The sequence below is a fragment of the Macaca thibetana genome, chromosome 15 (assembly GCF_024542745.1).
Source record: "Macaca thibetana thibetana isolate TM-01 chromosome 15, ASM2454274v1, whole genome shotgun sequence".
Classification (NCBI taxonomy): Eukaryota; Metazoa; Chordata; class Mammalia; order Primates; family Cercopithecidae; genus Macaca; species Macaca thibetana.
Window position 1 is genome coordinate 3,820,795 of NC_065592.1, and position 22,770 is coordinate 3,843,564.

At 66.0% G+C, this 22,770-nt stretch overlaps 1 protein-coding gene across 1 annotated transcript; it reads right to left on the reverse strand.

The window, feature by feature from the left end:
- Positions 1-1,390: 1,390 nt before the first annotated feature.
- Positions 1,391-22,454, reverse strand: ABCA2 (ATP binding cassette subfamily A member 2). Its single transcript, XM_050759687.1, has 48 exons — positions 22,310-22,454; positions 18,353-18,446; positions 17,051-17,162; positions 16,812-16,975; positions 16,462-16,589; positions 16,073-16,183; positions 15,574-15,792; positions 14,881-15,248; positions 14,525-14,684; positions 13,378-13,506; positions 13,096-13,268; positions 12,921-13,012; positions 12,383-12,556; positions 12,178-12,280; positions 11,993-12,107; positions 11,707-11,897; positions 11,401-11,551; positions 11,125-11,329; positions 10,780-10,944; positions 10,497-10,677; positions 10,166-10,378; positions 9,879-10,075; positions 9,601-9,783; positions 9,017-9,201; positions 8,777-8,897; positions 8,266-8,502; positions 7,930-8,136; positions 7,561-7,663; positions 7,154-7,470; positions 6,865-7,078; positions 6,638-6,743; positions 6,424-6,535; positions 6,267-6,327; positions 6,011-6,185; positions 5,800-5,915; positions 5,573-5,720; positions 5,376-5,499; positions 5,163-5,295; positions 4,840-4,957; positions 4,357-4,535; positions 4,147-4,288; positions 3,933-4,067; positions 3,704-3,807; positions 3,533-3,625; positions 3,125-3,227; positions 2,905-3,042; positions 2,567-2,773; positions 1,391-2,116 (listed from the first exon to the last, which is right to left on the reverse strand). The coding sequence occupies exons 1-48, from the start codon at positions 22,373-22,375 to the stop codon at positions 2,081-2,083; spliced, it is 7,308 nt and encodes a 2,435-aa protein (XP_050615644.1). The 5' UTR covers positions 22,376-22,454; the 3' UTR covers positions 1,391-2,080.
- Between the last annotated feature and the right edge of the window lie 316 nt (positions 22,455-22,770).

The window sequence follows — 22,770 nt, forward strand, 5'->3', positions numbered from 1 at the left end:
GTTCAAGTGATTCTCCTGCCTCAGCCTCCCGAGCACCTGGAAATACAGGCGCCCGCCACGACAACCGGCTAATTTTTGTAGTTTTAGTAGAGATGGGGTTTCACCATGTTGGCCAGACTGGTCTCGAACTCCTGACCTCAGGTGATCCACCCGCCTCGGCCTCCCAAAGTGCTGGGATTACAGGTGTGAGCCACCGTGCCCAGCAGAAACTGTTCTGAGGAAGATGCTAGGGGGTGTGTTTGCTTTCAACACTGCATTACACATCATCACAAATGAAGCCTCTAGAGATGACGCCCCCGTGAAATGTGTCAGTCTGTGGGCGGCTGTCCAGGTCCAGCCTGGCCTCGTCCTGTGCGCTGGGTCTCCCTGGGCCTCGGCTGGGCCATGTTCCTTTCTCGACTTCTTCCTGCCATGATTCAGCACCTACAGTTGTAGGATGGAGGCTGCTGTGACGTGAAGCCCCAAGGGTCCTGCCTTCTGATGGCTCTCCCACACATTTCCCTTGGTTGACCACCAAACCCACACCAGCCCCTCCAGTAAGTGGGTGTTCCTCCCGGTTTTTCCAGAGTTAGCTGCCCCCAGGGCCCAGGACAGCTTCACCCCAGTGACCCAGCCTCTCGGGGACGCCAGCATGCCCATCCCACTGTCCCTCAGGTGGCCACGGCGAGCGTCTCATAGGAACCCAAGTGGATGCGTCAGCCCAGCCCACCCAGGCCTGCCAGTGCCCTCAAGCCCATGGGACCCTCCCCTGTTGTCCCCCATGTGGCACCATCCCTCACCTGAGTCCACCCTCCACCCTCCTGAGGAGCCTTGAAACGGCCTAAGGCAAGAGTCTGACCTTGGCCCAGATCACGGGGCATGAGCTCTGGGGGCCATTCATGCCCCTCCCCCATCTCCTGCCCACGGTGCACCAGGCTCCACTGCCGATGAGCCTCAAAGTTTCCGGGTCCTGCCTCCCTGGGGCCTCGGCCTGTGCCCTGCCCTCTGGCTAGGATGCCCTTCCCTTAAGTAATCTTCACAGACTTCAGTCTCCTCCTGGAGGTCGCCTCCTCCTGGAAGCCCTCCCTGTCCCTTCCATGACATGCAGACAGCCCAGCCCAGGCCACTGCAGGCCCCACATGGGCAGCAAGGGGTGAAGAAGGCTTAGAGGGGGCGGGTGGATGGGAAGATGAAGGCTAAGGGGAAGGGGGCCAGGAGCAATCCCTGAGGGTGGGATGGGGGGGACAGTGAACCATGGTGAACCACCCTGCCTCAGTTTCCCTCCTCCAGGCCGACCCGGCCACCCCCACCAGCACCTGTGCCTGAGGGGCAGGGCCTTCTGGAGCACTAACCCACCCGATGGGCCCATGTTCCCCGCCCCTCCCACCTCACACACACAGGCCCTCAGGCGTTTTGTTTATTTATTGAAAACAAACATCTGTGCGCTATGTACAGGCCCGGCTTCCAGGCAGGTGGGCGGGCAGGGGGCCAAGCTGGGTGGGAGAGCGACAGCAGCTGGGGGTAGGGGGGGTTCTGGCCCTCGCCTGGTCAGCAAGGCCAGCTTCTCCATTCCTGCTGCCTGCCAGCTGGCCCAAGCTGATGGCTTCCCGCGGGACAGCCACCTCCCTGCAGGAGAGCAGGGCCAGAGGAGCCTCTTCTCAAAGCAAAATAAATACGCGACTGACCCAGCCCCGTCCGCAGTCCGCCCTCAGCGTCAGCCTTCATTGTAGGAAAAAAAAGCTGGTTCCAAGGCTGGGCAGGAGAAAGGCCGGCAGTGCCTGGTCCAGCCGGTGTCGCCTTGGGCGGTGAGCAGAGCTAGGAAGGGGCGAGGGGCTGGGCAGATGATGAGGCTTTAAGGCAAAGCAGGGCGAGGGTGTGCGCAGCCCGGGCCGGGTCAGCCTTTGGCACAATTGGGGGCGGCAGCCGCAGTGACCACAGGGCATGGCCGAGTACGGGGGCTGGAGGGCCAGAAGCCCCTTGGTCCTCAATCTCCACTCCAGGGCCTGGCAGGCACTGGGGGACATCTGTCCCCACGGTCGAGTCCCTGGTCCAGCTCTGAGTGGTCAGCGGAGCGTATCCTCCCTGGCCCAGCTCTGAGTGGTCAGCAGAGCGTGTCCGTGTTGAAGGACAGCTGGGCCTGTGCACAGGGGAGATCAGGCTTAGGGGGTGTCCTGTGCCACCCCCTTGTGGGGCTGAGGACACTTGTGCTGGCCTGCCCTGGCTCTCCTGCAGGCTGGGCCTGGACACAGGGTCTCCCCACGAGCTCCCTCTGTGTCTGGGCTCTCCTGGGCCTCTGTCTGCTGAGTCTGGGGGTCACTGACTCTACGTCGGTCCCCTGTTCCCGGGCTCTGGCCCCCTCTGCCCCATCCTGGCTCTGTGCCCCTCAAAGATTCCAGCAAGTCTGGGCCCTGCGTTTGGTCTCTCCAGGCCTGTCTGCAAGTCTCCCTTGCCCACTCTGCCCCCTTGACCTCCGGACAGCAAGCATCCTGGGGCCACTTCTCCTCCTACCCTACCTGGGGCTGGAGCCGCCAGGCAGCCTAGGTGCGGTGGGCAGAGCCCTGGGCAGCCGTGAGGGCAGACTGCTCACCCGCTCCTCCTCGAAGCTGATGAGGCCCTCGTCCTCCGTGTCCAGGTCCTCAGGCTCATCTGCCACAAGTGCCTGGAGCTCCGTGGGGGCAGGCCGGGGCCGGAGCAGGCTGAGCAAGCAGCCAAGAGGGGACTGCAGTGCGGACGGCGGCTCCGTCTCCTGCTGCTCCAGGTTGTCGCTCTGCTTCTTGGCGAAGTTCACGAATACCTGGTGGGTGGGGCAGGCGTGTGGGGAGGGGGCGGGTCTGGGGTAGGGGGATGGGGAGGTGCTGGGCGGAGGGGGGCAGGGCAGGTGGGAGGAGGGGTAGGTGTGGTGTGCAGTGCCCTCGGGGCACTCACGTTGTCTAGTGTGGTCTGGCTGACCGAGTAGTCCTCGATGCCCAGCACGCCAGACACCTGCTCCATCTTGCTGAACACCTGGGCCAGCGAGATGTGCTCCGACTTGAGCTGGTACTGCACCTTTGTGTGGTGCCGCTCCTGCAGGGGTGGAGGTCAGAGGCCGCTGGCAGCACCCCCACCCCGCAGCACCTGCTCCGCGACCCTGCCTGGGACCACCCACCTTGAGCATAGCTTCTGGGAAGCTGCGGTTGAAGAACCGCACCACGTCCTTCACGCTCTGGCTGCTCTTGGTCCGCACCGTGATCATGTAGCCATCTCCAAACCTGGTGGGACAGGCCCATGGCCCAGAGCCCTGCGCCGCCCGGCCAGAGCCCCAGCCCCCCAGCCTCCCAGCCCCACAGTCCCCACAGGCACCCCAGGAAGCCCCATAGCCTCCCACAGCCCCCCAGTCCTACAGCCCCCACAGTCTTCCAGGCCCCTCCCCTGGCCCCACTGCCCCAGTCCCCACAACCCCAGTCCCCCCAGCTCCCATGGCCCCACAGCCCTGCAGCCGCCCCCACTCTGGGCCCCACTGCCTGGTCCCACCCCTGGGCCCGCCCCGGCCTGCCCCGGCCCCGCCCTGGCTCACCGGTTCTTCAGGTGCTGAATGCTGCCCAGGCACCGCAGGCGACCGTTCACCATGATGGCCAACCGCGTGCACAACGCCTCACACTCCTCCATGCTGCGGGACACACACAGGCTGGCACCAGAAGGGGTGCTGCGGGGTGGGGGCACGGGGGGAGGGTGGGGGCGCCCTCACCTGTGTGATGTCAGCACCACCGAACGCCCTGTCTTGATGAGGTCGAGAATGAGGTTCCAGAGGAAGCGCCGGGCCTTGGGGTCCATGCCTGTGGTGGGCTCGTCCTGGAGATGGGCGGCAGGCTCAGCCGCTGCCAGGCCCACACACCCCGGCCTGAACGCTGCCCCTGCCCGTGCTCACCAGGAAGTCAAAGGCCAGGCAGCCGCCCCCCACCCCACCCAGCGCTTACCAGGAAGATGAAGGCTGGGTACCCAATGAGGGCAATGGCCGTGGAGAGCTTCCGCTTGTTGCCGCCGCTGTAGGTGCCGGCCGGCTTGTCTGCGTACTTGGTCAGCTCCAGCTTCTCCAGAGCCCACTTCACCACCTGGCCGGGGAACGCAGATGTCAGCGCAGGCAGGGCCGCCCAGCGCGCTGGCTCCCTGCCCCGCCCTGCAGATCCTCACCCGGGCCTCATCCTTCCAGGAGATCCCACGCAGCCGCGTGTACAGCTGCAGGTGCTCCCGGGCCGTGAGCTCGTCGAACAGCGCGTCGCACTGAGGGCAGTAGCCGAGGCTCTGTTGCACCTGGAGCAGCTCCTTCAGCACGCTGGGGACACGGCGGCTGTCAGCGCGTGGGGACGTGGCGGCCCCGCCCACCCAGGGTTCCCGCCGCACCTGTGTCCGTTGACAAAGGCCTCGCCCCCCGTCGTGCTCTCGTCGCCGGTCAGCATCTTGAAGGTGCTGGTCTTGCCCGCACCGTTGACGCCCAGAAGCCCGAAGCACTCGCCAGGACGCACACCCAGGCACAGGCGGTCAACGGCCAGGATGCGGCCAATCTTCCGGGACTTGTAGACCTGGCCAGGAGCCTGCCCGCTCAGCGGGGCATGGGGGCATGGGGGCGTGGGGTGCAACGCCCTCAACCCCATCCTGCTCCCACCCTGCCCCTCTGGCCCCACCCAACCCAGGCCCTGCCCCACCTCCAGAGCCCAGGGCCCTGCCCACATGCCCCATGGCCCCACCCCACACAGGCCCCACCCCCAGAGCTCAGGGCCATGCCCACCCAGGCTCCACCTCCACTGCTGGGGCCCCACCCCCCTGGCCCTGGCCTTGGCTCTGGCCCACCCCACCCAGGCCCCACCCCAAACGCTCAGAGCCCACCTTGGTCAGGTTCTCAATCTTGACCATGTCGTTGTCGGCGTCTCCCCGGAGCACTCGCTGCCGCTCGCTAGCCACGTCCACATCATCCTCCACAGGCTTGGTAGACACAGGCATGCGCCTTGGGGGACAGGATGGACAGCGTCCAGCAGCTCGCCACCCCCACTGCCCCTCCCTGCCACCAGTCTCATGTCCTCTGGCTCCTTTCCCGTCCCCTGCCCCACCCCCTCCTGCCCCATCCCTGCCCCCACCCTGCCCCACTCCCTGACCCCATCCCTGCTCCCGCCCTGCCCCCTGCCCCCACCGCCGCTATGCGCCCCGCTCACTGTGGCCGCCGCAGGAAGTTGTACTGGCACATGATGGTCAGGAGGAAGCCCACGACGCCCTCGACCGCCATGGCCACCAGCCCGCGGGTGACAATGTCCCATTCGAATGGGGACTTCATCTTGTCAAACTGGCCTGTGGGGAGCCAGCTCAGGGCCTGTGCTCTAGGCCTTGAGGGGCCCCAACCGCCTCACCCACCCCACGGGCCCCCTCACCAATCTTGGCGTAGTACTCGTTGATGTACTCGTTGTAGGCCATCTCCATGAGCCCGTGGCCCAGATTGTAGTTGGGGAAAATGAGGAAGCAGCTTTTCAGGTAACTGTTGACAACCTTCAGGTCCTGCGGGGTGGTCGGGGTCAGGCGCACAGCCTCCGCAGGGCCCGCCGCCCCCGCCATGTCGCCGCCACCCCACCTTGTCGTGCTCGAAGAGCTGTAGCAGGAAGGTGGCCACCGTGGCAGTGATGCCGATGAAGAGATTGATGACAATGAGGAATACGTAGGCCGAGCTGGGGACCTCGAACCAGAAGGAGGCCGGGTACATGATGGGCGTGATGGACCACCTGTGGGCAGGTGGCGGGCAGTGGTCACCAGGCAGCCCCGGCCCCACCTAAGGCCACTCCCTCATCCGCTCCCCCTTACCCATAGAGCAGGAAGAGGGAGAGGACAGCAGGGAAGTTGGTGGGCGATGTGTAGGCCGGCAGGTCGAACACAAACAGGATGATGACGCAGCAGGTAGCGGGGACCAGGTAGTTGAGCTGCAGGGGTGGGGGTGGCTGGTGAGAGACCCGGGGCAGGGCGGGGATGGGGGATGAGAAGGGCCGGGGCACCCCCGTGGCCACGCCAGGCGCACCATGTCCCACACGTAGTTCGCCAGCCAGTAGATGACGGGGTTGCAGCCGCTGACAAACTGCAAGTGCTTTGCCTTGGTGGACTTCTCGGCCACAAGGAAGACGACGAAGCTGGCCGGCACGAACGACATGGCCACGATGATGAAGATGGCGATGACGACATCCGTGCCCTGCAGCCTGGAGCAAGGAAGCCCTCAGTCCTCACGGCCGGGCTGCAGCGCCCACCTGCCCCGCCTCATCCCCGCCGGCCACACTTACAGGTAGTCCAGGGAGAGGCTGGCACTGGTCTTGTTCATGGGATGGTTGGTGACGGTGATGCCTGCACACGGCGGGGTGGGGGTGGCGGCTTCAGGCCTCTGCGCCATCCGGCCCAGCCCCGGCTCCTCCCCGCCCGGCCCCGCCTGCACCAGCTCACCGTAAGCTGCCGGGTTGCCCTTGCTCTTGGGCAGGTTGGCACGCAGGATGGCGTTGTTGAGGCTGTTGAGGTAGGTGGGCATGCTGTGATAGCCCTTGTTGTTGTAGAAAACCTGCAGCACGAAGAGGACAAAGGCCCCAGGAGCCCCGTGGGTCTCTGCAGACCTCAGGCGGCACTACACACCGCGAAGCCCCAGGGCCGCAGCCTTGCTCACCTGGGCAGCCCTGCGCACCGCGATCTTCCGCACCATGGGTGGGGCCCTGGTGCCAAATGAGGCTGGGATGGACTTGAGGACGTTGCCAAAGGTGATGGCCCCATACCTGGGCAGGCAGGTGGGAGGGGCGGTGAGGCTAGGCAGGCAGTGAGGCTAGAGGGACAGGAGTTGAGACCAGGTGGCTGGTGGCCGGCCGCCCTCGCCCACAGCCTCCCCACCCAGCTCACCGGTGCAGTCGGAAGCGGTCAGAGGTGAAGAGCAGGTATTCAGACACGTTGTGGCCGGTGATGTCGGTCAGGATGTCGCCTGTGACCACCCGCATCTGGGGCGGGTGCCCGCCCACACTGCTGGGGCAGGAGAAGCCGGTGCCCTGCGCGGAGCAGGTGCAGCGGACGGGCTCCCGTACCAGGTGCGGCAGGGAGGGCGCGGACGTCCACATTTCTGTGGGCACAGTGTGGTGCGGTGAGAAGGACCCCTCGCTGCCCCTGCCCCTTAGCCGGCCCCCGGAACCGCTACCTGGCCCGGCGGTGGGGGGCAGCGAGACGTTCCAGGCCTGTGGGTCCTCGTCCAGGGACGCTGGGGAGTCAGACGGGGCAGGCGAGGGTGGGGGCGGCACGAAGTTGGACAGCGGCAGCCCCTGCGTGAAGGACTCCAAGCACATGCTGTCGAAGAACCGAGCCGCCAGCAGGCGGGACTCCCCGCTGCTCAGGTTCAACGTGGGCCCCAGAGAGCCGTTGGCCGGAGACTTGAGCACGCAGGTGGCGCCCACCCCCGACGGCAGCCGGAATGTGCTCACGAGCTGCTGGGGGCTGGCGTCGGGTGACAGCCGCAGCCTGCGGGCACCCACAGTGTGAGGTGGGGCTGCCCGTCCCTGCTCCCTCGCCCACCCCACCCACCAAGGCTGCCCCCGCCAGCGGCCTCACCTGTACTCGCGGCGCTCCTCGTTGGCGTAGGGGATGAAGTTGCCACGGGGCTGGGTGTAGTTGTGGTACTGGGAAGGTGACAGGGCCAGTGGAGGCAGGTCACCTGGCAGGGAGAGCACGGAGGCCTGAGCAGGTTCTGCCCACTGGCCAGCAGCCTCCAGGCCTCGGTCCCCTTCCACCAACCCCAAAGGACCCATGCCTGGGATCTGGGCCCCGAAGAGGCAGGACTCCCGGATGAACCCCGGCGTGTGCCCAGCCTCAGGTGCGGGGTGAGGCCCAGAGTCAGGAAGCTTGGGAGAGGGCATCCTCAGGGCTCCCGGTGGAAAGGGGGGACATAAGCCCGGCACGCCCGCCCAGCTGGTGGCCTACCAATCTCGGGGACGGACAGAGCCACGGTCATGGCCACGCAGACGAAGAAGGCCGGCAGCAGGATCTGGGAGAAGAGTGCCTTGGAGTTGCGGCGGGCACAGTGGAAGCGTTTGACCAGCAGCCCGTGGAACTGGCGCACCTTCAGCCACCCGCCGTCCAGCTTGCGGCTGCCCTGGCCAACCCTCGACAGGGCCTCCGCCTCAGCCTCTGTGCAGACAGGTAGGGGCTGAGCAGGTGGCTGCATGCTACCCTCTCCCCACTGGCTGCCCCCATGCCGCTCCCCTCTAACCCCGCTCCCCCTCCCCGGCTGCCCCAGCCTCACCCGGCCACACCCACCTTGCAGGCTGACGTTGTCTGGGTCCTGTGGGTTATCAAACAGGGGGCGGTAGTCGCCATAGACGTCGGCGTAGCCAGCTCCCTCGTCACCACGGGCAGAGCCCACAGACGACGCCGACTGCAGCGATGCCTGTGACTGGGCCAGCTCCGAGCACCGGGCCAGGTTGCCGGCGTGACCCTCCCCAGACACCGTGCCCTCCGCCCCGGGGAGCACGTCCTTCCTGGACTCCTTCACATCTGCCGCAGCAGAAGGGCCGAGGGGATGCTCAGAGTTACTGGCCCCTAGGCCTGCCCGGGACCCCCATGCCCGGCCTTTAACCAGTTCCCAGGGTCATACACCTGTCCAGGACCTCTGGCCACCATGACCACCCACCCAGGACCCCAAGCTAACCCTGGGGATGCCACCTAGGACCAAGGTGGCGCCCCCAGACACCAGGCAGGAGTGACAGCACAGGCCCGAGCTGGGACCTTGTGGGTGGGGTGGGCTGAGCAAGTGGCCCGGGCCCCTCACCGGCCTCACTGTTCTCCAGCGACTGATCCTCCTCCGACACCTTGAGGAACACCTCCTCCAGGGTGGTGTCCATCAGCCCAAAGCTACTGAGGTGCAGCGCGTCCAGGCTGCGCTCCAGGTGCTGTGGGGGCAGTGGAGGGGGAGGCTGCGGCAGGGACGCCCAGGCAGGGGTGCGTCCACCTCCACCGCCTGCAACTGCCCCCCAACCCTTAGGCCCTGGCCTGCTTTTGGCCCTCACACCTGGAAGAGGCGCTCGAAAGCCCCCTTCTTGGCAGCCTCGCTGGGCAGGATGTAGGAGAGCTCCGTGCTTGTGTCTGAGACCAGCAGGCAGGAGGCCACGTGCTTGCGGATGAACTGGGACACCTGGAGCTCGGAGCAGCTGCTCAGCGGGGTGCGACCTGGGGGGCTGGATGCCAGCCCTGGCTCTGTGGGGGATGTGGGAGCAGGGAGGAATTCACTCAGGGGCTAGGGGGAGGGACCCCCGATGGGAACCCAACTGAGTCAAGATATGGGCGTTGGAGAGGGCTGGCCAGGCCCCAGCAGGTATCCCGGGCCCAGTGGGTGATGGTGAGGACCCAGCCTCTCCAAGATATGGGCGTTGGAGAGGGTGGGCCAGGCCCCAGCAGGCATCCTGGGCCCAGCAGGTGACAGTGAGGACCCAGCCTCTCCAAGATACGGGCGTTGGAGAGGGTGGGCCAGGCCCCAGCAGGTATCCTGGGCCCAGTGGGTGATGCTGAGGACCCAGCCCCTCCATTGTGGATTCTCAGGTGGGGGTCCCGGGGAGGGGGTGGCCCAAGGCCAGCTCAGGCAGCTTCAACACAGACCTTGGGGGCCCCCCGACTCGGCAGGCCGCTTGACCAGCGTGAGGCGGTACCCATCACCATAGGTGCCCTTGAGGAAGAGCGGGGAGCCGCAGCACTTGAGCTTCCCGTGGGAGATGATAGCAATGCGGTCCCCAAGCAGGTCAGCCTCGTCCATGTGGTGGGTGGACAGAAGGATGGTGCGGCCTAGGGCAAGGCCAGACCCAGGGTCAGGGGGCAGGGGAGGCACCGTCTGCACCCCTGCCTGCACGGCACCCCTGCCTGCACGGCACCCCACTCACCCGGCTTGTACTTCAGGATGAGGTCCCAGATGGCGCGGCGCGCGTAAGGGTCCACGCCCGCCGTGGGCTCGTCCAGGATGATGGCGCGAGAGCCGCCCACAAAGGCAATGGCCACGGACAGCTTGCGCTTCATGCCACCCGACAGTGTCTGCACCAGCGAGTGCCGCTTGTTGGAGAGCTCCAGGTCCTCGATCATCCTGGGACAGGGAGGTGTGGCATGGGGCTGGGGCTATGCACAGCCCCAGGGCCTCTCCCCACCCGCTCCGCCCCACCCTGTGCCCACCCACTTGTCCATCTCTCTGCGGATCTCCTCCTGGGCCATGCTTTTGAGCCGTGAGTAGAACCAGAGGTGCTCCTCCACCGTGAGCCGGTCAAACAGCACGTTGTGCTGCGGGCACATGCCCAGGTTCTTGCGGATCTCATCCATCTCCGTGCGGATGTCGTGCCCATAGATGGTGGCGGAACCCGACGTCGGAGGGAACAGGCCGGTCAGGATGGACCTGGGTAGGTGGGCGGGGTCATGACCCCACGCCCTCTGCAGGGGCCCCACTCTGCCCCTGACTAGGACTCCTGCTCTGGTCAGCAGATGCCCACGGCCTTGCCCCTCTGAACACTCACATGGTGGTGGTCTTGCCCGCCCCGTTGTGGCCCAGGAAGGAGACCACTTGGTTCTCGTAGAGGTTCAGGCTCAGCTTGTTCAGGGCCAGCTTCTTGTCATCCTTGTAGACCTTGGTGAGTTTGTCCACGCAGACTACCAGAGGCAGGTGAGTGGGCTCCTCCTCCATGCCACGTGTCTCCTCTGCACCAGGGCTGTGGATCAGCAGGGTAGGGGCGGCACCAAGGCCACCCAGGACTCCGAATCCAGCGCCCACCCATGCCACCATTCTGGTGCCAGCCTCACCAAAGCGCCGGCTCTCCATGGCACAGGCCTGGTCCTCCTCCATGACACTGAGGCGGGGGGTGCGTGCCCACGGCCAGCTCCACTCCCAGGCTTCTGTCCGCCCACTGCCCAGCCAGTAGGACTTCTGCAGTGGGAAGTACCAGGGCCGGGGCAGCCCGTACATGCCTGGGGGTCGGGGAGGGGAGGGGAGGCTGACCTAGGGCCTGGGGTGACCATCCACCACGTGGGCCATGTGCCCACCCAGGGAGCCACCCGTGCTGCGTCCAGGAGTGGACCCAGAGCGCTGGTCCCCAACCCTGGCTGGGGACCCCGCCTCTCCCCTGCCCTCCAAGGGCTGGCCAGTACCTGGGTGCACAGCCTCGATGTACCATGTGAGGATGCCGTAGACCACGGCGTCCACCATCAGCATGGTGACGGCCAGGAGCAGGTTGAAGTCATCCCCCTCCACTGGGGACTGGCTGAAGGTGTGCCACTGGATGCCCACGCCAGCCACCTCGTACAGTGCGAAGTACTTGGAGCCCAGGCCAAAGGCCGTCGTGGACATGAGGGACTGAGGAGGCAGTGGTGTCAGCGCGTGGGGTGGCCAGGCAACCCAGCAGCCCGCCTGCCCTCGACTCTCACCGCGATGCACTTCTCGAAGGCCGTGATCTTATCATGCGCCACCTCCTCTCGGATTGCCACATACATATAGGGCACGTAGCTCAGGAAGTAGATGATGCCGCCGCAGGCAGAGGCCAGCTTGGCCTTGGAGTACAGCACGGACACCAGGAAACTGGGTGGGCAGGGGCCATGCGCGCCGTCAGCCACCCACACTCCTGGCCTCCTGGGCAAGCCTCTGCCAGGGTCCAGGGGGCTCCGAGAGGGTGTGGGGTGAGCTTGCTGGGCCAGTGCCTGCCCCAGGTCCCTGCCACCATGGCCCGTGCTCACCAGAACATGATGGTGGCCACGGCATAGACGGCCAGGAAGAGCCAGATGATGACCACGTGGCTGTGCATGAGCACCTGGCCATACTTCAGGATGGCGGTGAGCGCTGTCACGGAGATGGACAGCTGCACAAAGCCGGTGATGAACCAGGCCACCCAGTGCACCGCGTTGTTCAGGCCCATAGTCTTCATCACCTGCGGGTGGGCCAGGGGCTTGGGGCAGGCCCCGGGGAGGACGCCGCCCCTCCCTGCCAGCCCACGCCTCCAAGGAGGGTCCCGACCCGCCGCACCTCCTTGAGCCGGTGCTCCTTCTCCGCCACGATGTGCTGGATGGTCATGGCCACGGAGTAGACCCAGGAGATCACCATGCACAGCGGCATCATGTGCTCGATGACGAACAGGAAGCTGTGGGGAGGCCACGCTCAGGCGCCACTCAGTCCCTGCCCCAGCCCAGCCCCGGGCGCCCGGCACTCACTCATCGCGCGTGTAGCAGGGGTAGGGGAACATCTGCACGTAGCTGCCCGGCTCCACCACGTCGTGCCCCACAAAGGTGTCGATGATGGCGCGTTCCATCATGTCTGTGGGTAGGGGCCGCCATCAGGTGCCGGGCAGGCCCTCCTGTCGTCCCACCTGTCCTCCCCCATGAATCCTGAGGCCGGTCTTCCGGGCCCGCCCCTCACCCTGGATCCAGACGAAGCCGTAGAGGAAGTAGAAGCGGCCGCCAGTATTGGGCCCAGGCCGCCAGTAGGCGCGGCGGATCTCGTTGGTTTTCTCGGTGAAGCTGGAGTTCTGGCGGATCTTATAGTGCACGTGCGGCGGGAGCGAGCCGTCCTTCCGGGTCTGGAAGATCACACCTGGGGCCGGGAGGTTGGGGCGGGGCCAAGATGTAGGGGCGGGGCCAAGAGGTAGGGGTGGGGGCAAGGCACGGGGGCGGGGCCAAGGCGTGGGGGCGGGGACAGGAGGGTCCAGGGAAAGGTGGGGCAGGGCTGGGGTGGGGGCCCCAGGGTAAAGGTGGGCAGAAGTGGGGAGGTGCAGGGAGGGGGCGGGTTGTGGGGTGGGGCCGTTTGGAAGGGGCAGGGGTGGGGAAGGGAAGTGGCGGGTGAGGGGGCAAGGCCAGGGCGGGACCAAGGAGTGGGAGGGCACAGGGGGACAAGTGGGGCTGGGCTGGGGAGGAAGAGGTCTGTGGGGGGCTGCGGCGGAGCGGGGAGGGCAGCTCACTGGCAAACACAGTGACGTTGTCCTGGTAGGCCTGGTTGAGCGTGTAGTTGACAATGCTCTCCTCGTCCGGGAAGCCCTTGAAGATGTCCACGCTCACCTAGGGGGAGGGGCATCGCTGGAGCCCGCTGGGGCATGCACGAGGCAGGGGGTATGGGGGTTGGCTCGGCGGCCCCACCTCACCTTGGACATGAACTGGATCCAGCCGCAGGCCGCGTTGTCAATGGTATCCAGCTGCTGCAGGAGGGCCATGCCACTGGGCAGCGAGAAGTTGTCCTGTCTCAAGGCCGGCGGCAGCTCATCCAGCGACAGGTTCAGTGCCTCGGGGTGCAGCCGCAGCTCCGCTACGTACTAGGGGTAGAGGAGCAGCTCAGAGGGGGGCCTGCAGGCCTGCCGAGCCGGGCAGAGAGGGGCTCCCCGCGCCACCTGCGGCTGCCTCCCTCGTGGGCACCCTTGGCACCTGCTGTAGCCAGTGCAGGTGTTGCTGCAGCCTGCCCTGCTCCAGGAAGCTGCGAATCTCGGCCGAGATGTTGAGCCAGACCTGGGCATAGTGAGTCACGTTGCCCACAAAGGCAAAAGTCTCATTGGCCTGCAGAGGGTGAGGCAGGGGCATGGAGTTTCCTGACAGACCCCCGCCGGCTTGGGGGCTCTCACCCCACTCACCTCCCCAGTGGCTGACCTGTTGAAAACAACCAACCCTCCCCACCTTTTTTTTTTTTCCCCGAGACACGGTCTCAGTCACCCACGCTGCAGTGCAGTGGTGCAGTCCCGGCTCACTGCAGCCTCCACCTCCCAGGCTCAAGGGATCCTCCCACCTCAGCCCTCCAAGTAGCTAGGATTACAGGTGCCCATCACCACACCTGGCTAACTTTTTTATTTTTGGTAGAGATGGGGTTCCGCTATGTTGCTCAGGCTTGTCTCAAACTCCTGAGCTCAAGCGATCCTCCCACCATGGCCTCCCAAAGTGCTGGGATTTCAAGCATGAGTCCCACGCCCGGGCTCTCCACACCTTTCTGCAGTGCGCACGTGAAACCTGCTTTGCCCTCCACTCCCAGGGCAGCATGGCCTCCGGACCCCCAACTGCCCAGCTGTGCCCACCAGCTCCTTTGCTGGACCTCTCTCCATGTGTCCCTTAAGCACCCCATGCTCCACCCTCATTTCTCCCACCCTTATTCTAGGGACCCCCCTCTACACCCAGGATTGGCCTCATCCACAGGCCCTCCCCTCCCAGGCCAACGTCCAGCCCTGGCCTCTGCTTGTTCCAGACAGGACCTCTCACCCAGAACGCAAACTACCCAGCTGCCCGCCCACGGAACACTCTGGAAGGTCTCCGGACACACCCGTCCTCCACCAGCACTGCCCTGGACCGGCCACACCCAGCCGGGGGACCCTGCCGGAACGGACTCTCCAGTGCCTTCCCACAGCAGCCCCTGGAGCTCCCTAAAGGAAAAGCAGCCCCCTGGTCCCCCACCTGCAGAGCCTGTGTACCCGAAGCTGCACCCCAGTACCCCTCCCATGTCAGTTCTGCCGACCCCCTCTGCCCAGGGGTCCCAAGCCTGCAGAGACCCCCTCCCACTCTGCCTGTCAAGTGTCCTAGACCCGCGCACCTTGAGGATGACGCGGTCGACCTCAGAGCCCGCAGGCGCGTACAGGATTTTGGGGTTGCTGGTCATGAGGTGCACGAGGAGGCCCAGGTTCCGCTGCTCCTTGCTCGTGAAGCCCAGGGAGCTCATGTTGCCCCGCCGCAGCGCCTCGGGCTCAATGGTGCTGGGGCAGGGGACAGGAGGTGGGGCCAGGCCATTAGGGGGCGGGGCCGCGAGTGGGAGGGGCATCGGGATGGGGCGGGACTTCGGCGCACAGGGCAGGGCGCCAAATGAGACCTCCAGAGCCAGGGCCTAGAGTCAGGGCTCAGGCCCTGCCCCTGGCTGTCCTCCTCACCCCCATTCCCCTGCCGCCCACCTACCGGTTGTTGCCACACAATATGGGCTGCAGGCCGGCCCAGAGCTGCACGAAGGCTGAGCACTGGCCCTGCAGCGTGTCCGGGGAGGCCGGTGCTGCAGCAGAGGCTGCGCCCTCCTCAGCGGTGGCGTTGGGGCCCACGACTGTCCCTGCCCCAGTGCCATTGGCCACCCCACCCGCACCGCTGGCTGGGGGTCCGGGGGTCCGGCCAGTGCAGGCACCCTGGGGCAGTAGCAGGGCCAGGGCCGACAGGACATCCACATCCTGCAGAACCTTCTGGGCATCCAGCAGGTCCCCCAGAAGCGCCTGCAGCCTCCGTGGGGATGGCGCCTGTGGCGGGGAGTCTGAGCCGTTGAGGGCATCCAGGCCCAGCTGAGAGGAAACAGGCATGTGGGCAGTGAGGGGTGAGATGGACTGCAGGTGGGTGATAGGTCAGGTGCGGAGCGGGGAGACAGCAGCTGGGGGGCACAAGCTGGGGATGCTGGGAGGGAGTCTGTAGCCTGGGTAACGGGAGCCCAGGACAGGAGCTGGGATGGTGAGCAGGGGTGGGGCACCAGCCATGGCGCCATTAGATACCCACCCACAGGCAGCATCCCACGCACAGCCTGGGCCCAGGAGCCCCGAGCTCTCCAAGCAGCCCCAGCCCCTCTTTCAACTCAGGCAGCAAGCAGCAGGCAGTGGGCAGGCAGGGCCTCACCTGCTGGGAGACCTTGGCCATGTCCAGCTGGTTCCGGAGCTCATCGGCCAGCCCAGAGAAGCGCCTGGCACGTGCAGCAGCCTGCCCACTGCAGACAGCATCCTGGTAGCCCTGCAGGGCCCCCTTCTGACTCTCAGGCACAGTGAGGATTCGGCCCAGCTTCCCGGAGCCTGGCGTGCAGGTGAGCTGCTCCAGGAGGGCAGGAGCCAGCAGCAGCTCCTGGGGTGGGCACAGGGATCAGTGGAGACACAGCAAGGACTTTGTCCCCAACCACCAGGGCCTCAGGCTTCAACCTACCCCACCCACTGGCTGGCTCTGGGGCTGCCTGGGTCCTACGACATGCCTCTACCCCTTGTGCCTGCCATAGACCCCTGGGACCCTCCCCCTCTCCCAGGAGGAGCTCCAAGTCACTAAGGGGGCCCTTTCCTCACCCACGGAGCAGAAGCACCCCCAGAGGCAGGCAGCACTCTAGTCCCATCCCACACATGGATGCCCTAACCTCCATCCGGAACAGGGGATTGCTCCCTAGGTGGCTCCAGGGCTCCTGACCCTTGTGGAGGCCGGACTGTGAATCCAGGGCAGACGAGGGACCAAAGAGCAGGTGGTAGACCTGGGAGGTGTGGGGGCGTGGCTCAGATGGGGGTGTGGGGGCGTGGCTCAGATGGTGGTGTGGGGGCATGGCTCAGATGGTGGTATGGGGGCGTGGCTCAGATGGGGTGTGGGGGCGTGGCTCAGATGGGGTGTGGGGGTGTGGCTCAGATGGGGTGTGGGGCGTGGCTCAGACGGTGGGGGCGTGGCTCAGACAGAGTCCTGAGGATGGCTCAGCAACCAGGGGGCATGGCGGGGGCAGAAGGGAGTGGCCAGGGCTGGGAGCTGTCCTTGCCTCACCTCGGGAGGGTCCACACGGGCGGCCAGGAGGGCTTGGGCTGTGCTATTGGGCAGCGACAGGTTTTGCGTCAGGAAACGCCAGAGCTCCTGCGGGTCTCTGGCCACCGAGTCCAGAGAGAAGGAAGACACTGGACAGGCAGGAAGGCGAGGCTGAGAGGCCGCTGCACCTTGGCAAGGTGTCCCACATGGGCTCGGAGCCGAGCCCAACACCACAGCTCTGCCACTGCAGCCTGCACGTGGCTGGGAGCTCAGGGCAGGTGGAGGGGCCCAGGGTGGACGTGGGTTTCAGCCCAGTGACAGCTGAGCTAGGCCCGCAGCCCTGTCCCCCAACTTCCCTGCACAAGGCACACCTGTGGATCTGTCCAGGTGGCTCCCCGAGGTGCCTGGGCCCGCACTGAGGGCCTCCAGATGCTGGCGCAGGGCCTCGAGCTCTGAGCCCAGGCTGGGCCGCGCTGGGTCGAACAGGTTGCCTTCCTCCACCACACGGTCCAGGCGCTCGAGCAGCTGCGTGACCCTGCACCAGGGCGGATGTCACTCACTGGATGGGCTGGGGAGGGGTGGGTACTCCGAGGGACGGGTGGGCACTCACGTGGAGTTGGCGTACTGCAGGAAGCCGAACTCGTCCCGCTGGCCGTCCGGGCACAGCGACTGCATGACAGGCAGAATGCCGGCGGACGTCAGGGGCGCCGCTGTGTAGAAGGCTGGCGGACCCACAGGAGAGGGCAGGGTCGGGGGTGAAAGGGGAGAGAGAGAGAGAGGAATCCAGAAGGGGAAGGAGACGGAGGCCGAGAGGAGAAATTTAGAGAAAGTCAGGAAGGAGAAGCAGCGTTAGGGAGGAGGCAGCACAGAGCCCTGGCCCCAGCTGGGCTACAGGCTAAGCATTCTGGGGCGAACGACTCCAGCAGGTCAGAGGTCAAAGAGCCACTCACCACCCCTTCTGCCATAACTCCCAGAGCATTCGTTTCCCTTCAGCCAGTGCAGGCCCACGTGCCCTGGCACTCTCCCCCCGAAAACATTTCAGCTGTGGCACTGCCTACAGAGACCAGGGGAGGACATGGGACCCCCTCTGGGCAGTGACCTCTGACCTCTGGCCAGCTGGTTAGTGGAGTGAGTGCAGGAGCCTGAAGGAGTATGAAGGGAGAGTAGCCAGGCCGCTCCAGCCCCAGCCCAGGCCAGCCCATCCTCAGCCCAGGCCAGCCCAGCCCAGCCGAGCCTCCGCCCAGGCCAGCCCAGACCAGCCCAGCCTCAGCCCAGGCCAGCCAAGCCTCAGCCCAGACTCCGCCCAGAAGCCGAGGCGCCCCACCCCTAGAAGGCAAGGCCAGGCAGAGAGATGCTGCCTCAGCTTGACCCAGGCAACAGTTGTGGCTTTAGGTGGCCCGGCCTCTCACTCCCTACCACGGCCCACTTCACTGCCCACCACCCCCCATCTGGAGCCAGCTGTTCCTGAGGCCGGCAGGGGGCCTGGGAGGGCTGTTAATGAAAGCGGGGAGGGCGCTCAAGCCAGGACGGCCCATGGGCCCCCCGCAGCTGCTGCCCAGGCCAGCCAGGAGGAGGCGGCCGCTCACTTACAGACTGCATGCCAGCCGAGGACAAGAGACCATGCGGGGGTGGGGGGGGGTCAAAACAGAACAGAGGAGACCAGTGAGTGCCCACATCACCAGGAACAGGCATTGGCATCATCATTCGCGGCCACAGGCCAGCCCCGACCTCCACAGCCCAGCCAGGAGGCGCGGCCCAGGACCGCACAGAGGAGCAGGCACCGCACCTCAGGGACTCTGGGAACAGGACGCCCATGTGCAGATGTGCACACACAGCGCAGGCGTGCGAGGTGCCGGGAGGGCTCCCCCTCCGCGCTCCCCCAGCTGTGCCCGGGGCCTCCTGCCGCGCTCACCTTCCTTCACGGAGATGGTGGGCTTCTTCTGCCGCAGCCCCAGCAGGATGAAGAACAGCACCAGGGGGATGAAGATCTCGAAGGCCAGGACCCACTGGAAAGGGTGGGCCCAGTGAGGGACAGGACAGACCTGTGCTCGCCCAGGCCCTCCCCAGCCTCCCACAGGACCGGCCCAGCCCAGCCCAGCCCAGCCAGGACCACATGCTCCCTGGGGCCAGGGAAGGTGGGCACAGGCCCTTCGGGACCACTGAAGGTCTGAGCCCCTTCCAGGGTACTGAGGGTAAGGATTGTCTGGCTCAGCAAATCAGGTTTCTGGTCCCCAGCCCACAGTGGGCCTACCTGCCCTCTGAGGAGCCTCAGGGCCTACCATGATGAATTGGCCAGCTTGTGGTCTACTCTGACCCATGTATATCCCAGCTCATCTTCTTCCTCTCTACCTCCAGGGCTACCTGGGCAAAATCTTGAGGACCATCTGAGCCACTGGCCCCACCTACAGTTCTCACACTGCCCCGGGTTTACCTTCCTCCCCCTTCCTCCCCACCAATACAGGGGCCTGGGGAGATGAGGAGACCTGGTTCAGAGACGCCTGGCCTGAGCCCAGGGCCCTGAGCCTCGGAGAAGACCCGGTAAGGGGTCTGACAGCCCCAGTCCCTGAGGCAAAGGCACCTTTTTTGTTTGTTTGTTTTGTTTTGAGATGGAGTCTTGCTCTGTTGCCCAGGCTGGAGTGCAGTGGTGCAATCTCAGCTCACTGCAAGCTCCGCCCCCCGAGTTCACACCATTCTCCTGCCTCAGCCTCCCAAGTAGCTGGGACTACAGGTGGCCGCCACCACACCCGGCTAATTTTTTCTATTTTTAGTAGAGATGGGGTTTCACCATGTTAGCCAGGATGGTCTCGATCTCCTGATCTCGTGATCCGCCTTCCTCGGCCTCCCAAAGTGTTGGGATTACAGGCGTGAGCCACTGCGCCCGGCCCAAAGGCACCTCTTTCTGCCCTGTTCCCTCCCCTGACCCGGGGCAGCCAGTCTTGGACCTTGGAGTTCAGTTTCCCCAGGTCAGCTCCTGCTAGCCCAGGCTGGGCACCAAGGTGAGCCCTAGCGGGACCTGCGTGGAGTGAGAAAGAAGCACTTTGCTCACTTCACCTGAAAACCAAGGACTTCACTGGTTCTTGTATCCCAGCCCCCAGCTCAGGGAGGAGGAGGAGCTTGGGCCAGCTACTCTCAGGAGAGCCCTTGGCAGACCAGCCCTCTCTGAGACCCACAGGACAGAGGGGCCCTGCCCTCAAGGGCGAGCACCCAACTCGGAGGCATCCTTTGTCCTCATCCCCATCCCAAAACCCTTCAGAGCCCCCAGTGTGCTGTGTGGTCCAGGCCGAGCCCCCGGTCCCTGGGGTGGGGGCGGCTGCTGTGTTTACTGTGCTTGGACAATAGGGCTCTGTGGCCGGGAACATCATGCTGTGGGTGCCCCATGCCCGCCCCAGCCTGTGCCAGCCTCTACCCACTCCCTGAGCCAGGATAGAGCCCAGGGCTCGTCGAGGCACTGTGGGCACCAACAGGCACCAGGGCGAGGGTGGCTGCCGGACTGGGGCAATGTCAGAGGCAGGGGTCACAGCGCAGGGCGCCAGCCCTGCCCACACCCGGCCTGCTACGGGCGCTGTAACTGCAGCAACAGGCCCAGCTGCCTTCCCCATTGCTATAGCAACGGCCTCGCACGAGCTGCTGGGAGGAGGAGGAGAGTCCTGGCTGGCAGGCGGCAGGCGCCACAGGAGCATCTGGTTACAGGCGGCAGCACAGGTCTGGCACGCCCTGGGTGCCCCACATGGGTGCCTCCAGGTGGTCCAACCTCCGTCCCTCAAGACCAACCCAGTGCCTTCACATCGCCTGGAGGCCTGGGTGCCCTCTCTGGGCATGACCCCTCCCTGTAGCTCCCGCCTACTGTGTCGGAGGGAGAACAGGTGAGATCCGAAAGTGGCACTGCCACCTGCCATCCCAGTGACTTCATGACAGTGAGCCTGTCCCTTCACCAAGAACAGCCTGTAGCCCAAGGGCAGACCCACGTCCAGCTAACTAAGAGGAGGTAGGTCACACAGACAGGGGAACTGAGGCAAAGAGCTTGGAGGAGTCTGCTAGCAGCACGGAGGTCCTTGGTACCCACCCACCAGACCCTGGGCTCTGCCCAGGGTGCACCCCTGCCCCAGCAGGGCGCATGGCACGCAAGCCAACCTCTGTCATCCAAGCCTGGCCACAAGAGTCCAGCTCTGATGTCTAAGATCCTTCCCAGGAAAGCAGGGACCTGGTAGGAGTGTGCCCAGTGTCCGGCCAGCCCCAGCCCCACATCACAAGCCTGGCAAGGACTCAGCCTCCCTGGGGGAAACAGTTCCCCACCTGCTCCAGCCACAGGCTAAGGACCTCCACTGTGGCCCAGTGGGCCTCTGGGAGCCCTGTAGGGTGGGGACCCAGAAAGGTCCTGGGGGGCAGTCCAAACTAGCAGCTGGGAGCCACTCTTGCGGTCAGGACAGTGCACACTTCCCACCTGCTTGCCAGGTGCCCTCATAGGCCACACTGCCTTCCCTGAGCATTGTCCCCACTGGAACAGGGGCCACCTTTCCAGCCTCTGCTCCCAGGCCCAGTGGGGACCTTCCTGACAGCAACCTCCAGGGGCTAATAGTAATGCATGCCACATGCCACATCCCTGTTCCCTTGGCCCTGCTTTGCTGTCCCCAGTGACCCAATGCCAAGGACTGCAGGCCTGATCCATGGGACTCCACTCAGCCAGTTCCAGGTGCCTGGCCAGGGCGTGTACCTAACCCAGGCTCCCTGCCAAGGCCAGGTGCCCAGGGGAATCCTGCCAGCCATGGCGATGATGGCCACCCCACCTGACTGCAGCCTCGGTTTCCTGCAGTGCATGTTGAAAGATAAACAGGCAGGGACTGGTGCAGCCCAAGGGGTCCCGCCCGGGCGCTGACTGGGCAAGAGGATGTGTCCGCCTCAGGCCCCCACCTGCTCTGGGCCCTGGCCTGGACAATCCCAAGGGCTTTCAGAAACCCAAGCTGGCCCAGGCCTGGGGCCTGGGAGGTGTCCCTTCCCTTCCCAGGCTGGAGCCAAGCTGGCCAGCTGGGGGTACGACAGGACACCCATACCCCCAAGCCCCTCGCTCCACACAGGACTTCTGTCCCTGACGGCTGTGTGTCCCGCACCCTCAGGTCCACTGGCTGCCCAGGCAGTGCTGGGAACCTGGTGGTCACAGCTCCAAACTGTAGACCCAGCCCCCAGAGGAGGTGGGGGACCAGAAGGGAATAGAGTGGATCAGGCTCAGGGAGAACTGACCCCAAAGGACAAAGGGGTGCAGAGATTCAGGCTGGCCGAGGCTAGCACAAGGACGTTCCCAGTGGCGAGAGCATGAGCAAGGGTCATGGATGTGCCAGGAGGGGTGCGGGGGAGGGGAGGCGGAGAGATGCCTGGGACCAACCTCTATGGCAGGCCTCGGCCCAAGGGCAGGGGAGGGGCAGAGGGAGGGAAGGGACAGGGTCTCCGCTGGGGCCCCAGAGAGGCTGGGCCCAAGGACCATGGAGCCTCAGAGTTGGATAGAGCCCCCCAGGCCTGCCCTCTGTCCTGGGAACCAGGGCCTCCCTTGAGCCAGAGTCCTGAGCGCCGCTTGCCCCCCGCCCACAGCGGCCCCAGAGAGCGCGCTGCAGAGGGCACGGGTGCCGTGACTCAGCCGAGCACCGCGATGTCAGCGGACGCGGGACCAGGCTGGCCACGACCGAGCCACCTCCCCGGAGGCCGCAGCGCCGGCAGCGGAGAGCAGGGCCCAGCGGGGAGGGGGCTCGGGCCCGCGCCGCCCCCAGCGCCCGCCGGGGTCCGCGCGCGCCCGGCCGTCCGCACGTGCGCGCGGGGAGCGCGACGCTGGCCGCGGTGCGCGCGGCCTCGGGCTGCGGGCGGGCGCGTGGGGTGGGCTCACCGGGCTCCGGCGCTTGAGCGTCACGTTCTTCCAGAGCAGCAGCTGCAGCTGGTGCAGGAAGCCCATGGCGGGGCCGCGCTCCGCCGCCTCAGCGCCGCGGCCCGCTCCTCTGCGCGACCCGCCGGGCCCCGCCGCCCGCCGCGCCGCTGGGCATCGCCCGCGCGGGGGCGGGGCGCTCGGGCGTCCGGGACCCGATCCGCGCTGGCTCCGCCCCGGCGGCCGCGGCGACAGCGACTCTGCCCGCGCCCCGCCCGCCCCCGCTTAAAGGCGCCGCGCTCCGTCCGCGCCCGCCAGGAGGCGCCCGCCGCCCGCGCTGCGCCCGGGACCGACCCGGGCCCGAGACCCTGCGCGCGCCGCCGCCGGGAAGCCTCCCGGCCGCCCCTCGCCGGGCGTCACGCGACGCGCCCACATCCTATCCGAGACCCCGGCTCAGCCCTCGTAGGCCAGGGGACCCTCGGGCG